The sequence below is a fragment of the Drosophila montana genome, unplaced genomic scaffold, assembly GCF_035044405.1.
Source record: "Drosophila montana isolate Dmon_TW-CO22-7 unplaced genomic scaffold, ASM3504440v1 contig_3733_1, whole genome shotgun sequence".
Classification (NCBI taxonomy): domain Eukaryota; kingdom Metazoa; phylum Arthropoda; class Insecta; order Diptera; family Drosophilidae; genus Drosophila; species Drosophila montana.
This window is the reverse complement of record NW_026998620.1, coordinates 1,697,765-1,714,358: the sequence shown is the minus strand read 5'-3', so window position 1 is coordinate 1,714,358 and position 16,594 is coordinate 1,697,765. Positions and strand designations below refer to the sequence as shown.

The window sequence follows — 16,594 nt, the reverse complement described above, 5'->3', positions numbered from 1 at the left end:
AAAGTCTGGCTAGTTAGCTGAATGACTGGCTACTGCAACGTGTTGGCATATAGAAAGAAAGGAAGAAAAAAAAGGTCACGGGGCCAGCACTGAAATGGCTTTGGGGGCTAGAAATTGGGTCTTTCAATTGCTTTTCGCTGGTATTGAATTTGCAATGGCGCCGGCCAATTGATGGCAATTTTTGCGTCTGCCATAGAGATGGGCCTGGGCCGTGTTGCTGCTGTAAGCCTCTCCCACACGAAGAGCAAGATTCGTAGTCAGGTTACACTAATGTTAAGTTTTCAGACATAACAATAGGCTGTGATATCTGAGAATATTATAGAAGAGATATCCATCACAAATAAAAACAAATATATAAAAAGAGTGAGCAAAAACGATATTTATATTCTTAAAACTTCTCTCTCTCTCTCTCTCTCTCTCTCTGAAAAATTAAGTGCCCTGCTCTAGTTGAGTCGTCTCCCAAAACTCGGAACTGTCTCTAGTCTGCAACTTGGAAAGTCCATTTGCCGCTAGGTTAAGGCCCGTTGACAAGTCGAAAGGTTCAATGCACCTCAGGGCGCTGCATTTACTGCAAGCCATATCAATATATGTAAATACTCTATAGCCAAGCCATACTTTGGGCCAATTATTAATTAACTGTAAATGTCACGGGCTCACGGCGATACATTAATCATAATTAGTTATGCCACACGACAACGGCAAACAACACCAGACAGCAACAGCAAAAGCAACACCAAATTGGCCAATGATATGTAAACAATTAGAGCTGATTTGAAAAACCGATTGGAGTTCAAAATTTTGGAGCACAAAGTGGCAACAGAGGGCAAAGCGTTATTGTTGAAAGTTTGTACAACGATTAGCAAAATGTAGCGCAAAGGTTTTTCGGGTTTGTTGTGCATCTACGTAACGCAAATGAGTTAACAACAACAACAACAGCAAACATAAACAACAACAGCGAAAAGGAAAGGTATAATGGTGCACATAACCGGCTTTGGATTTTAAGCGATTCACTTGCCCAGAGAGACAATGCGGCGTATGCGTAATGTGGCTGGCTGCGTGTGTGTCTGTATGTGTGTGTGTTTGTGTTTGTTGTGTTTGTTTGTGTTTGTTGTGTTATGTTTAACCCTTTTGAGGAGTTATCTAATCCAATTAGGAGCTGTCGCAGCATTAAAGTTTTCGAGCGCAGCATTGCGTAAATAGCACAATGGGCGTGGCACGGGCCAGCGGGATTTGGTAAGGGTGAGACAGGGCGGGGGCGGGTGGCGGTGCGAGGGGTCATCGAGGGCAGCTGGGCAAAACGTTTTGGCACCAATTCGTTGTTGTTGCTGCTGCTGCTGCTCTCGATTAAGTTTTCGTGCACCAACTGACAAAATTCGTTATAAAATTGCATTGCAATGGACGTTGGCAGCAAACATTTTAAACAATTATAAAACTTGTTTTACGCTTCACAAAACTACACAAAAAAAATGTAATAAAAAAAAATGCAGCAGCTACAACTGCAACAGCTAAGTGCAACCAACGATTTGCCATCAAATGCGCCGCAGCTGTCAAGTGCAGCGACGCCCGCCTTTTTTTTTCCTTTCTGTTTTTCTTTTTTTTTTTTAATGTGTTTTTTGGGAAATGGCGCGTTTCGCATTTCGCTGGAAATATTTCAGAAATCAACGCTGAATAGATGCTGTTCATTTTTCAACATTTTGACGATGGCTGTCGAGGCGATTATTCAATTTATGTTTTTGGATTATGGCATTTGTTGTTGAATTTTAAGCAGGTTTCTGCCGAAAGCTAATAGTTTTATTGCGAATTATCAGTCTCAATTTTCATATGCTCTAATTGGAAACTCGTATTATGAGCTATCAAAAGGCGCGCTCAACAAATATTAAAAGCTGCTTTAAATATTTAATGATGCGGTTTTAGTTAGTGTATTATTATTTCTCAAATTGGAGCTATTTTATTATCAGAATAAACATAATTCTATTTCCTATAATATTATATATTATATATAAATATTATATTTAATATTTTTATAAGATAGTTTAATTTGTAAATTAATCCGTCTTCGATATATATTTTTTTAAATTATATTTTAAATCTTATTAATTCTAATTAAAAGCTTACATGAGAGTATTTTTTCTTTTATTTTCCTACTAAATATCTTGAAACGTAACAAATTTGATCATTTTAGACTTTATATTAATTAATATTAAATTAATAATAGTTAATAAGTTGTTCTGAAAAAGACAGTTTTGAGCATATGATTGAGCTTACTTTTTATTTTGTATAAAGAATTCCCACTTCCATATAATTATTTTTAGAAAAGAGAATTATCAGCATATCATTGAATTTGCTTTGAGTACAAATTAGTAAACATCTTATTTCTGGAAAAGCTATTTTTACGCAGTGCGCATATCAAAGCTCCAACTAAAATGTCAAATAGTTCTTTTGAAGAGGGTAAACTAATGGCTGTCATAGGCGATGAGGTGGCTGCACCCCAAGCGCGTTTGTCGCTTAAGATTTCCTAAATCGGGTTTTTTATTCTTATCTCTGTCTTCCTGCAGGACACCTGCGTTGGCTTTCTGCTTGGCGGCATTGGCGAAGTCAACGAGGAGCGTCAGTCGAACTTTATGGTTGTCGAGAAAGGTAACTTTGGCAGCAGTTGAATAATTTTCATTTTGAGTTTCCCAAGTAATCGGAAACTTGTTGTTCTGCCTGGCAGGCACCAGCGCCGCCGCGATAGACGAGTGCTTCAAGCGCTTTGTGGCACGCGAGGACATCGCCATTATAATGATCAATCAGATATATGCGGACATGATACGCGCAACCATCGACAGGCACTTGCTGCCTGTGCCCACCGTGCTGGAGATACCCTCGAAGCAGCAGCCATACGATGTCAACAAGGACTCCATACTGAAGCGGGCGCAGGTGAGTTGCATTTAATTCAAATATTCCCTTGGCCCAGGTATTAAAGCCTGCGCTACTCCCAGGGCATACTCAAGCCAGTGGTGCGTCGTCGCTAGGGCTGGCTGTATAGTGAAGCCCTGCACAATACGATCTCATGTTATACGAATTGTTGTATTAAATATGATGCATATAGCAGAAGCTTTGAAAGGCTTTTGTCATTGTTACAAACTCGATGCGACAATTGATTTGAAAAGTTTCGGAAAATAGAAAGAGAAGACAAGAAAAAAGGCAACGGGCACCACAAATATTTCGTGCAAGTTTTTCAAGTTTGCTTTTTAAGGAAATTGTCGAAAAGAGCATCAGGCAAAATGGCAAAAATCTGTGGCAAAGAAGGGCGGCGCGTTGCACGTTGTTGTTGCACGCTGCAAGTTGCAAGTTGCAGTGGCAGCCGCAAACAACAGCTCAAGCCACAACAAAAGTAACAACAAAGTGAGCGAAAACGATACAAATAAGCGTTGAAAATGCCAATACATGGCAAAACCTAGGGCGGAAACAAAAGCACGAGCAGACCAGGAGAAAGAGAGAGTGTGAGTGGGAGAGAGCGGGAGGGAGAGGGAGTGGCAACGCAACGAAGACACAACAAAAAGTTGCTGCAAACTCTTAAAAAAGACAGCGCACATTGATACAATTTACGTTGCAAGAGAGTTGAATTACTGTGCAATAGGGGCGTGGCTAGAGGGGGGAGGGGGGGGAGTTCCATACTGTTTCCTCGAGCGCTTAGCGCAACAAAAGCATGCGAAAACAATATTTGCGCAAAGTATTTTACAGCAAACTTTTCGCGCCAAGAAGTTAGCGCAGAGGCATTCAAAAAGTTGCGACAACTTTTTGGCGCCTTCTCTCAGTGGCATGTCGCGCGCCTCGCTGTGGGCGTGCCGGCAGCAGCCGCCCCGAAAGTAGGCAACGCCACGCGAGCACAATTCGACGCCTGAAAGTAGGCAACGGTAAATTCTAGCCAAGCAGCGTGCACATCATGCGCGCCCAGCACCGATAGCATCCATTGAAATTTAATGAGCCGTGCAATTTGAGAGCAACCAATTGGCCAACTGTCAAAAACCAGCGCTGCTGCAGGTACAAAATGCTGACAACAAAATGGCGTGCTACGTTTTGAGGGCCTAATTAACCGCACAGCTGTCACAGTCACACACACACACACACACACATACTCGCCCCCAGCCCCCAGACCCCACCCACTTGCCGTCCCGCACCACAAAGCGGCACGCGGCGCACGCTGCGTATGCGTAATCGCATTTCGTTTGATCTGCCAAATGCATTCGACTGCACAACTCAACTGTAAACGCCACACCAATGCGCAACCCCTCTCCCCCGGCTCCCCGCCTTCCCCCGCCCATGGCTCCTGCGAGGCGTAACCAAATGCCGGCAGATAAATAGCCTGTTTAACAAAGGACATTGAATCTGTGGCGCTTGCAGCGAGTCCTTGAACAGCAATAAAAACGCATTTCATACATGTCCCTGCTCCGAAATACAAATGATCCAATTTTAACTTAACGTTTCAGCGGGTGCTGCAACAACTTTCGATAGGCACTCGATATCGATTGTTTTTGTATCGATAATTATTCCAACTGCCGACCTTAACATAGCTATAAATATCGAAAATCTATTCAAAGTTATTGCTATTAATCATTTAGAAATTTTGACACTACTTAGTCCCAGCTAAAAATGTATTTGATATCAATTTTACGTTTGCAGTGTAAAAAATAGTTGGCAACACTTTGTTCTACCTTGACCTTTAAGATTCGAATATGGTGGGACTTCGAGGGATTTTATCTTTTTGAATTAATTGCAATGCAAAGGCCACTCGTCCCATCCAAATAAGAAAATTCTCTGTTTTCATGTTGGATTCAAACAAGAACAATGTTGGTTTAAGAAATAGTTACAAAGGTATCGTAAAAACACCTTTTGAGATTTATCGATAAAAGTAGAGGCAAATGCCACGGGCTGTGCTAGTTGCTATCGATTACTGAAATTATCGAGTGCAACATTCTTTTATTGATTTACATAAAACTATATCTTATAACATTTTTAGCAGATCAAAAGCTACGAGTTAAGTATCCCAATACAAATATTCCGGTTATAATAGATAACATTGGGAACGACTAACTACTGACGAAAATGTCGAGTGGATTTTAGAACAATTTTCCTTGTAAATTTTCTCCTTTTGGTAATAATTTTACACACAAACGACCTTTACTTTAGATTTAAATATGCTTAAGAAAATACTTGAAGCTGCCGTTAGTATCCATGCGACTTTTGAATTAATCGAATATATCCATTATCGATACCAGAAAAGGTCTAATTTGAGTTGAACAGAACTCCTGTAGGCACAGTTAACACCGTTTATTCTGCTTTGCTTCCAACTGCTTCAATAAAGTCGAGTGTTTGAAATTAAATTTGTATTTTTCACAATAGAAAGATAGCTAAGAGGTAAGAGGCTGGCAAGCTGGGTCTGAAAGCAAACAAATATCCGCACCTTTGGCTTGCAAATTATATTGTGTTGCAGGGGGCCTTTGTGTGTTGCACAAATGCTTGCAATAGCGTGCAGCCAGTTTTAATTAAAATACAAGCCGTGCCAGAATGCATCCACAATACACAATACACAGACAGAGGCATCAATTGGCTGGGCGGAGGATAACGGAGGGACGTATCACTGTACTTTTGACATATCGCAAGAACTCTGAAAGGCAGAAGCAGAAGCAAAGAAGGAAAGCTAAATAAATAAGTGAATGGCAAAAGTCGAGGCAACTCCAGGGCCGCATAGAGGTTGGGTGCTGGGAAACTTTTGCTTTTGCAGGAGAGGCTATGGAGTGAAAATAAATAAATAAAATTATTCAAAAAGTAGTTTTGAATTCTCATGACAGCGCTTAAAAACAAACAGCTGAATGCAATTTCCAAATGAGAGAATGAAAAGCGGCTCACAATAAAACTGGAAAACTGAAAAACTGAGACAGCGGCTGCCAACAAAGAGCCCGAGAAAATACAATACTTAGCCAATGTAAATGAGATGCATAGACCCGAAATATTTCTGAGCAGCTCGACGAGCACTTCAAGTGCTAATTGAAGCTAGCAACTGCAATGGGGAACCACATTTTCAACATTCCCCTGTCAAAGGAAACCGAGAAGTCCATTTAAACGAATAAAAAGTCTCTGGTCAGCAGAGCGTGACTAGCAAATACCCTGTACGCTGAGTACTAAGAACCATGGATACAAAACAAGCTGCGCTCTCAATAATAGAACGACCGCCAGATGGCGGTAACAAACATAACTTTATGACACAAAAAATACTAAAATCGCACTAGTTATTTTTCTCCTTATTTTCTTTTGATGCAAGAAAGAAAGGTTTCCTTTGGCACGCCCAGAATTATATACTGTATATATTAGGCAGTTAAAGCTCGTAATTGCTTAGTTTGTTCAAGGTATCTTGAAAAACAGAACATATTTCCAACAAAAGCTCATTTTATCGATCGACTTTTCATATAAAGCCAATTAATATATAAATAAAATCCAAGTTTGGTCCAGATATCTTCTTAAGAAGAAGGTATATATACACTCAAGAATATTTTCACTCTATGAGGTCGAAGATGTCGTCTTCTGTGCGTTTTTCGTCTCATGGCAAAAGTTTTTCTACCCTGCAGAATAAAAATGGATCGTTGCTCTAGCGACTAAAAAATCAGTGGTTCCAATCTTGTTTGCCTACAGATTCTTTGCTTTTACATTTATTAATACATAATTTGTATTGCTGGTCAACTGAAATTATTAATAATTTACACTTAATACATGAAAGCTGCTCGTAAACATAGTAAAAATTTACTTCTAAATTCCACTATGCAACTTAACTATATTTTGATTGGAAAACTGCGAGGCACGTTTTGATTGGGATAAAAACATGATCAGCGTAGGATATGCTAGAGCTAAAGTTCTCATAGCCTCTGAGGTTGGCTCTATTAAGCATGAAGCGATAAAAATGGATATAGCTATAATAGATCGCCAGAGTTTTTATATATACATAGGCTTACACAGTCTAATCAAACCCTTCATATAATAATTGAAAGCGTGTACAGGGTATTTAAAAGACGAGTACTTTCAACAAATTATCATACTGAAAATTGGCCACAAAATGCTTGCAATATTCGTAATGCAAATTAACAAATGAAATTGGCCCACAGAAAATTAACTGGCAGCTCTCAAGTAGATGGACGAGCAGCAGCAGCAGCAACAACAACAACAACAACAACAACAACAAAAAGTGGAGGAGCAGCTGGCAAGGAGGAGTCGTAAAATTATTGCGTTTGGACGTTGCCAGCTTCAATCAGTTGCACAGACAGCAGAAAAGACGCCCCCACACGGACAATTGCAGGCACTTGACACTGTGGCAGAGTGATAGCAAGAAGCAGAGCCAGAAGATGTAGGAGAAGAAGAAGAGGAGGAGCATAAACGAGCTGCAGGATTCGATGTGCTCGAAAACAAAGTTAATTAAATGATCTGATCTCCATTATTCCCAAGAGCTAATCTCAATTACAAAATTGAAATGAGCAAAAGCACACGAGTGCGCTGGACACTGACACACACACACACACGCACACACACACAAACAAAGGGGTTGGGTGGTTTTCCCTGGAGACTTTCAACCTTGCCTCCCACACACACACACACGAAACTTGGCCAAAATGTAACTCGAATGTCAAAGAAAACAAGGAAAGTGATATGAACGCAGAAGATTGAAGTGCAACTGCGCAGCCGGAGGCGAGCAGCATACCATATACATATACATGTGTGTGTGTGTGTGTGTGTGTGTGAGTGTGTGTTTCAGTTATACTTATGTGGGGGCTTGGGTTTGCCCGGGGGGGCGTGGTGATGCAATGCAATCGGCACAGCACAAAGCGTTTCATTAACAATTGCAAATTGGTATCAATTCATGACAGACATTCAAATGTCTCGCTGCGTTCGTGTGTGCACACACGCACACACACAAGTGCACACTTGTGTGTGTGCGTGTGTGTTGAACTCAATTCTCCGATTCAGTGAGCTAAACAAAATCATTGAAACTGCCATTGCCTGAGCTGTGCCTGGCAGCGAGGCCAAAGCTGGAGCCAGGCATCTGCCTGGTGTGAGATATTGATGCATAGAACTGAGCATTTGGTAGATGTTAAGACCTTTATGGGGCTGGGCCCCAGACCCACAAATTGTGCGTTTAATTAGCTTAAGCAGCGATAGTTGTTATCGTAGCCCCCCAATCAACATGCTGCACAGCACAGTGTATGTAGACCTATATTTATTCAGGTTAAGCTAGTTGACAGATGGCTTCATTGAGGTGCCTTAGCAGGCTGCCTGGAGGGGCATGTGTATTAGCAATTGCAGCTGCAGCTGCATCTGATTAATTAGTTTGAATTTAAATTAAGTCGATTTCGGCAATGAGAGCGTCGACAAGAATGTTGTTGTCCTGCGCATTGATTGGAGGCGTGTCGATTTGCTTCTGCATGTCGTGGGCGGCCCTCGCTTTAGCTAATTTGTATTCAAAACACAGCAGCAGTAGCAGTAGTAGTAGCAGTAGCAGTAACTGTGGAAGACACTGCCATGGCGTTACAGTTACATTTGATTGAATGCCTCCCTCCATGCCAGAACCAGAACCAGAAGCAGATCCCACCTGCTCTAGCCGGAGTCAAAGATTAGGCAGCAGCTGAGCAGCTTTTAACTGTGACGCGTGCTTGGGGCTTTCCAAGTAATTGACATCGAGTCCAGTTACGTGTCGCACGGATTAACAAATTAGATAATCTACTCCATTGCAACCAGCTGCAATCTTTCTGCCACGGCGGCTCTGGAGAGGAGCCAGCGTGTGTTCTCCTTGGATTTGCACATTAATTAATGTTGTGAATTGATAGGAGCTCGCAATATCCGTTCAAGATTGTTTGGCAAATATTTAATTAACATGAGACTAGAGATGGGACGAAATTCCTGCGGATTCCAAGTTTGAATTAACTTGGAAATTATTGAGGAAAATGGAAAACAGGTTGACTTTATTCATGTGAAAAAGACAGACGGAATGATAGGAATATGTTTGAATATTCTTTCTCGTGAGACATCGATGTTGAGAATCGGGGTTCGAGTTTGTTTTTTTTTTCTGACTTTTATAAAAAAGCAATATCTCGTTTAAAACCGACATCATGTTGAGGAACTAAAAGTCGAGAGCTAACTTTGCGGTGCCTTTGTAATATAATAGTTAATTTTGAATAGTTTGGCATATTAGTTTATGCATTGTGTTTTTGTTCTGTTGGCGCCAGCGGAAACCGCACTCAAGCGCTCCACTAATTTGGCAACCATTTCGAGTGCACCACCAACCACCAACACAACCAACAGCATAGCACAGCTATGAGAGACAAGAGGCAGGAATGCTTTTGTTGTTGCCGCAAGCCAAAGCGCTGTTTTGGTCTACTTCATATGCATAACAAATGAATGGCTTTTGCATTGTGTTCTGTGAGAGCTAGAGCCGCAAAAAAATAATAAAAAAGTAGATACATAAACAATTGAAATGTGAAGCATATAAATAGTAAACACAATTGTGCATATAGAAATAGATAAAAAATAAATGGTAAGAATAACAATTGCAAATATTTAGTTAAAATACAAATAAAAAATGCGAACTTTTTAGCCGCAGGCAAGACGCGGCGCCGCAAAAATGTGCACCAAATTTTTGTATAAAAATGCCTGTGTAATGTGTGCCACACCCACACACAGACACACTCACACACACACACATGCAGCACAATAAAATGGCGTAGGGGCGGCCGACGCCATCATTTTTCGGGGTAATGCAAAATTACGTTATAACGGCATAAATTTAAATAAATGCCGGTCTCGGGATTTTTATGCATTTTTACCGCATAACAAATACTTGTGCTGGCCCCGTGCTATCGCCCTAATGCGCCTTTGTTGCCTGACACGCCCCCTCCACACACCCACACACACACACAGAGCGAGAGACTGCCGCCCACACAGCTCCTAACTATTCCCATGACTGCTGCCGCTGCATTTGGCTAGTGAAATTTCCTTCCGTTTTCATTGGCGCACCCGCAATCCAGCCAAAGGCTGCTGCTGCTGTTGCTCTTGGCGTGTGTGTGTGTGTGAGTGTGCGGGTGTATTGCAGGGTATCGTTGCCTGTTATTTGTAAGCCTCTAAAATTATGCAAAGTAATCCTGTCCGCTCTGCTCTGCTCGGGGCGCTCAGCGCTCTCATTTCGCGCCGATATTCGCAATTGTTAACGTAATAAGCGCTTGCAAGTGTGAGCTGCACCTGTCCAAGTCCTCAACCTGCCCCACCCCCCCTCTCACTCCCTCCCTCTCTGTCATGGCGACTGCCTTCGTCTGAGTCGCGTCTGTTGCATGAGCAAATATTTGGGTACCTCAAGCGACAGCAGGCATCGGCTGCCTGCAGCGGTGCAGCACAAACTTGGCCAATTAAATGGGCAACCGCTGGCACAGCCTGGGCTAGCTCGGGCTGGCTCTCGCTCAGCTCCCAGCTGTAGTATTTCTTTGCAGTGTAGCTGTAAGCACTGTCTGTGCCACCTTTTGCAACCGCTGCGCCCACTTTTGCCTCACCGGATGTGGCTGCGCCATGCTTTTCGGTTTACGTAGTAAATTAACTTCCGTTTTATTTGTAAGATTTCCTTTCGCTCTGCTCGTTGTTCGTTTGCCTTTTTTTCCCTTCTTCTTTTTTTTTACCGCCCTGCTCCTGGTCCTGACCGTGGCCCCGGCCCTGGCTCTGGCTCTGGCTTGTGTGTGCTTTGTTACTTTATTTTTGGGCAATGGGTGCTGTGGGTCTGGCTGCTGCTTTTGTATATTTTTAAGCGCTTTTTCATTCAATTTGCGAAATTGAAGTGGGAATTGAGAAATAAATTCCGTTTCGTGTGTTTCGCCGTTTCCACATTTCCACGGCTCCCAGTCTCGACTTTGCGTGCCTGCACACGAATGCAGCGGATGTGGCCAAGGCCGGGTAGCGGGAGGCGAAGAGGGGAAGTCGACTCGACTCGACTCGACTGGGCGGAATTAGGTGAAATGCAAACGTTTTACTTAATGAAATAATTGAGGCATCTGAAGGTCGGCAACGGCCGGCGAACGGCAACGGCAACGGAAATGGGCGCATTTAAATGCTGCATAAAGCGCATTTCCGTTTGCTGTCCCTCACCTGCACCCGCACCCTCCACCTCCACCTCAACCTCAAGCTCCCTCTATGTCTATCTGCTTCAACTGTGCTCCACTTTTGGGCTGCACTTGAAATGCCCGAGCAAGATAAATAGCTGCAACCGCAAGTGAATCCTATGCAAATTTTCCTGCCTGACATTTATGCAAGCGGCAAAGAGCAAGGCTTGGAAAAGGCAACAGCGAGATTTGTATGATGCTTAGAGCAGGTTTATCTCCGATGCAGCAGACGAGCTGGCACATGGAGTCAGTCAGTCAGTCAGTCAGTCAGTACACCGATTGCCCAGTTACTGGTGAGCCATAGATACATCTGGGCACTCATTTGGGCAGCCATTCGTGTATTCATAGTGCTGCTGCTCTCGCTGTCACGGGCAACCTGCCTGCTTATCACAAGTGCGGCGTCTTGATTCTTTGTGAGCGCTTGCCATTTTTTGCTCCACAGCAGCCTCCTTTCGGGCTCCTCAAGCGTTTTCAATTTGTATTAAAAGCTTTTCGCAGTCGGTTGGCCAGTCGGGCCAGTCGGGGGCAGCTTAACATATGCATTAAGACGTGCGCTTCATGCCAAAGAAAGTAAGAATCTACACAGCCCACACTCTTTCCCTCTTTCCCTCTCTCCCTCTCGCTCTCTCGCTCTGCCTCTCGAAGTTGTCGTCCAATTTGGGTTGATAATTTCACGGTTTGTTGACAACTCAGGTGGACAAAACGTTGTGTGTCTACTGATGTTGACCCCGACTCAGATTTGTCTGGTTCATGGCAATGCGAGTAATGCTTTTGAGTGCTCTGACCTACCCCACACCCCCCTGACCTGCCCAGGAGCCATTGTCATGGCATTTACATGCACTACTGACTGCCACTAAGCACTAAGCCCCAACTATGCGTCCCATACTAAGCCATTAGAGCAAGTGAGACACAAAGCAACTATTTAGCAGGACCTTACTTTGATTCAAATAGCCGAGCTTTTGTATCAAATGATTGCCTGGTCAATTGCTTTATGGCTCAGCGTGCCAGCCAAATGGATTTGCAGCATTGAATGGCCCTCAAGTGTGTGCTACACAAATGCAGGTTGATCAGGAGAGCATGAGAGATTTATGTTGATAGTGCCAAGTACTCCCAAGTACAGGTAATAGAAAAGATTATTGGATATTAACCCAAGCAATTCACCGCAAGGATTGAACCATAAAACCATTTGCACGATATGACACGAAATCCTAGTATTTCATTCAATAAAATACTATGCCCCTCTTCTAAGATTAAAGATATTGTATTAGTATTGTATTTTTCTGTTCTTAGATAATAAGAAACATAATGACAAATATTTGATGAGCTTGCAAGGACTCCTTCATAATTTCAACTGGTCAAGAACTCTTTAAATCTCAACAACAATAACTAAATAAGATTAGTTAAATGATTCAATATATCAACCCTCTTTTTTTATGTGCTCTGAATTTTCGACTAATCTATCTATGCATCGGCTAATCCATCAATCTTGGACGCAACACCTCTTAAGTGCTCGGTGCGACAAGAACTCCTTGAAAATGCCACTAAATCAATAGCTCCGCTGTAAATTTCATAGACTTGCTCTCGAATCGCCAGTGTTGGGCTGCCCAATTTTGCTCCCTCCGCACACGATATCTCATTACAAGAGCAACATTTTTATTTAAACCGATTGAGTGATTTATTGTAATTTATTTCATTTAAATCGTTTGTCTGACACAGCGCACAGCATGGCCCATGAAAATAAGAGCAATATACAAGAAAAAAAAAACAAAATGTAAACCCACACAGAGTCAAGCCAACCCGCCAACCCGGCAACCCGCCAACAGGCGAGCCGAAAAAACGCGTGAAATTTACAATACATTTTACAGCTGGCGGTGGAGCACGCACCGCTGACCAGCGACAGCAGCGGTGCGGGGCGGGGCGGGGCGGGGCGGGGTCTGATACAAGTCCCAGGCCGGGCGCCCACTGTGCGCATTTAAATGTTGGTTGGCAACAAAATCAGACAAAAATACAAATGGAGAGAAGTCCAGACATGGACAACATTGGACATTCGGTCTACGTCGCTGCTGATGGGCCGATGATCTGTCGCTGGGCGACAACTCAGCTGTGGCTGCCATTGGCTACCCTGCAGAGCGTGTTAAACAGGGTATAACCAGTTAGATAAAGTTAATATGCAAAGCTATAGACAAAGCATTCAATGAATACAAGTTAAATGCTTAAGAGATGCCTAGTTTGACAGGGTATCTAGCAGTCGAACTATTTTGAATGATATTGTTTGCCTCTCGGAGCTGGACTCTAAATAGTAAGCTGCTTTAACAGGGTATCTTCTAGCTGCGCTGTTTTTATTGTTCAAGGTCTGCTGTCCCTTTTTATTTTTTGTAGATTTTTGCGTGCTCAGTTCAGTTGCTTTCGCTTGTATTGACTTCATTTTAAATTGGCGGTTAAATCTGTTTGAAATTGTCACGCAATCACACAGCAACACACGCGCACGCACACACACACACACACACACATACACACGCGCAGCCAGACATCAACACACACACACACACAAACCGATAGCGACTGACGGGCCTCAGCGTGAATTCTCGGTCGGCTGCTGTTTTTAGTGATTTTACTTTTGCATACTTTTTCCATTGCATACTTTCGTGCGCTCTCTCGACAGCGACTGCGACGCTGACTACGACGCTGGCTGCGACGACGACAGCAGCCGCACTCGGCGCAATCAACGCAACGAGGCATTAATTTGTTGTACACTGTGTGACATAATTGGGTGACAGTGCGGCAAAAAACAAGTTGTGGCCCAGCATTCTGCTGAGTGCCATTTCTGGCAACTGCATGCCCCTGCTCCCCTCCCCTCCCCTCCCCTCTTTCCTCATCCCCTTGCCCGCCCACTTACTCTGCCTGTGCTTTGCAATCGCATTGCTCGCTTTTGCTACCGCATTCAAGTTTATTAGCCTATGAAAAATTTGTTAGGTGCTGCGCTTTTCACTTGGCATTGCATTCAAATTTTTAATTAATGCAGTCACACGTCAACCCCCTCCCCCTCCCGCTGCTCTGCTCCGACCCAGCCGCCTACTGCGTGTTGGCTGGCCTTTTTGTTAGTTTTCGGCCCGAGCCTGAATTGATTTTGACACCTCGGCGTCGGCAGCTTGAAATGCAGCCGTCTGCCACTCACATTCTTATTTGCGTGCGTCGGTCAGGCTCACTTTGCGGACGTCTATATATACATATGTATATATATGGGTACATTTTTGACCCTGACTCGAACTGCAACTCGGACTCGTTTCTGGGCAACCGCAACAACATTCTTATGTTATGCCCCTGCCGGCTGTTGCTTTTGCCCTTTTGGCCAGTCTCAACGTTGCGGTCGTCAGGGTTTCGTTTGTGTGCTCAAAAGGCACATGCTGCAGCATATTCTCTTGCCTGTCCCAGTTCATCTTTTTTAATTTTCGCCCGGCACTCTTTGCGCTCTTTACTCTCACAAACCATTTGAGGTTTGGGGGAAATGAGCAGAGTTCTGTCCATGCACACTTGGTCAGGTAATTATGTTTTTTTTTTTTTTTTGTGGAATTCTAATTTTTCTTTGTGGCACATTTTAATGATATTTTGCCTTCAATGGTCCGATATAATTATCGCTTATTGTACACAATAAAACTTTAACTATTGCAATTAAAATTAATTTCAATTTTCAATTGTATCCTCTGAATTGTGTAATGTATGCGAATTCGTAAAATCAATTTCAATAACTACCTTAAATTAGAATTAAATAATTATTAAGTACTTCGCTCAAAGCTTTAAATTAGAACTATTTATTGTTCAGTATATGTAAAAAATATACAAGCTAGCGAATCGTTGAATGTAATTCAATTCAAGCCTCTTTAAATTTAATATTTTACAGTGCAATTTTAGCTAAAATGCTTGGCATAGTTTTATAATATGCTTTTAGCCTCAGATATGTTTTATTATTTATGATTTTTGATGTTATATAATTTTCTATTATTTTGGTATGTGCTGTAGTTTTATTGTTAGTTTTCTTATTCATCAATAATATAGTTCGTTTTTCATATATATTCAGTTAAAACTGAATGCTATTTGGATGCATATTTATTTCATTTAAGACTGCTCCTCAGTAGAAGTTTTGTTTAGCTTATTTGAATTATACTGCTTTAAGAGGAAGTTCAATATTTGTAAACAAAACAATAAATATTTCTTGAACTAACCTTCAGTAAATGAAACCTGTAAACTTATAAAAAAAGAAGTAACATTTGTTTTAAAGATTTAGGAGAATTTATTTGTTTGAAATTACTTCAAACGAATACCTAAAGCAACACTAAAAAGAATTTGTATACATTTTTCAAAAGTTTCTTAATTGTCATAAGTACTTAAATATTTAAACCACTTCGATATTCCCTCATCCCATTGAGTAGAGGTAGAAAGGTTATCATGCAAAAGGCACTTTATCGATCAGGACAACGAGCTGCGTCCATCTAGCTATTTGCGTATATCCGTCCATCTGCCTGTCCGTCTTTCTAGGAAATTACAAAAGCTTGAAATAATAAATATTATTTCCCCTATATGCAAAACGTGTTGTTCGTTTTTTGTCGATATCTCGCCCCATTTCCAAAATACATATTTATAAATAAAAATCGATGCTTTTCCAAAACTTATCTCTAAAGTAATCAAATTTTTCATGAAGCCTTTCGCACAGCTTAGACAGATTAAGCATACTTAAGATTTGGAATGCTAATTTTGAAGATTTTTAGAGCATTTGTTTCATGCACACATACGAATGGCATTTTCATAAAGATCGGACCATAAGCACCGAAGATAATTACGAACGCATTTTCGATAGCGTGAGACTAAGAAGGGAAGCATAGGCACAGCTACAGGGTGTGTGTATCATGTTCAAATACTCGCTGATCTATTCAAAAGCATGTCGTGTGGTTTTTCAAATTTCATATGCCATTGCACTACACCGTCCACTGAGGACTCGCAAGGAACTTGACTGGCGAGTGGAGTGTGCGTGGTATTTATTTATATAAAGTTATTATTGGTTATTGAAAACGAAATGAGTGCGTAAAAAAACCACAATAGAGCTGTGAATATTGGAAAATTTACACGCATTTAACGGAAGTGTGTGTGTGTGTGTGTATGTGTGTGAGTGCGGACAGGCACTTAGCCTGGAAACAATAGCCAACAAAGTGCATGAAAAACTAATTGAAATTTTGTGCAACAAAATTGAAGTGCAAACAATGCGCATGGAGAGTGCATATTAAAATAAAAATTACGCTGTAAATCGACCAGCAACAACAACAACAGCAGCAACAACAACAACAACAGCAACAACAACAACTATTTGACAGTTAAGGGAACAAAGAGCCCAACGGCAATGCCTGCAACAACACGCTGCATATTAAAAATTAATAAAA

The 16,594-nt window shown here is 41.9% G+C and overlaps 1 protein-coding gene across 1 annotated transcript; it reads left to right on the top strand.

Moving 5' to 3' along the window:
* The first annotated feature begins 2,315 nt into the window (after window positions 1–2,315).
* On the top strand, window positions 2,316–3,131 carry Vha14-2 (Vacuolar H[+] ATPase 14kD subunit 2). The gene is made up of 4 exons (XM_064694676.1): window positions 2,316–2,477; window positions 2,556–2,637; window positions 2,714–2,919; window positions 2,982–3,131. Exons 1-4 carry the CDS (start codon window positions 2,424–2,426, stop codon window positions 3,012–3,014), a joined length of 375 nt encoding a protein of 124 aa, XP_064550746.1. The 5' UTR covers window positions 2,316–2,423; the 3' UTR covers window positions 3,015–3,131.
* The last annotated feature ends 13,463 nt before the right edge of the window (window positions 3,132–16,594 follow it).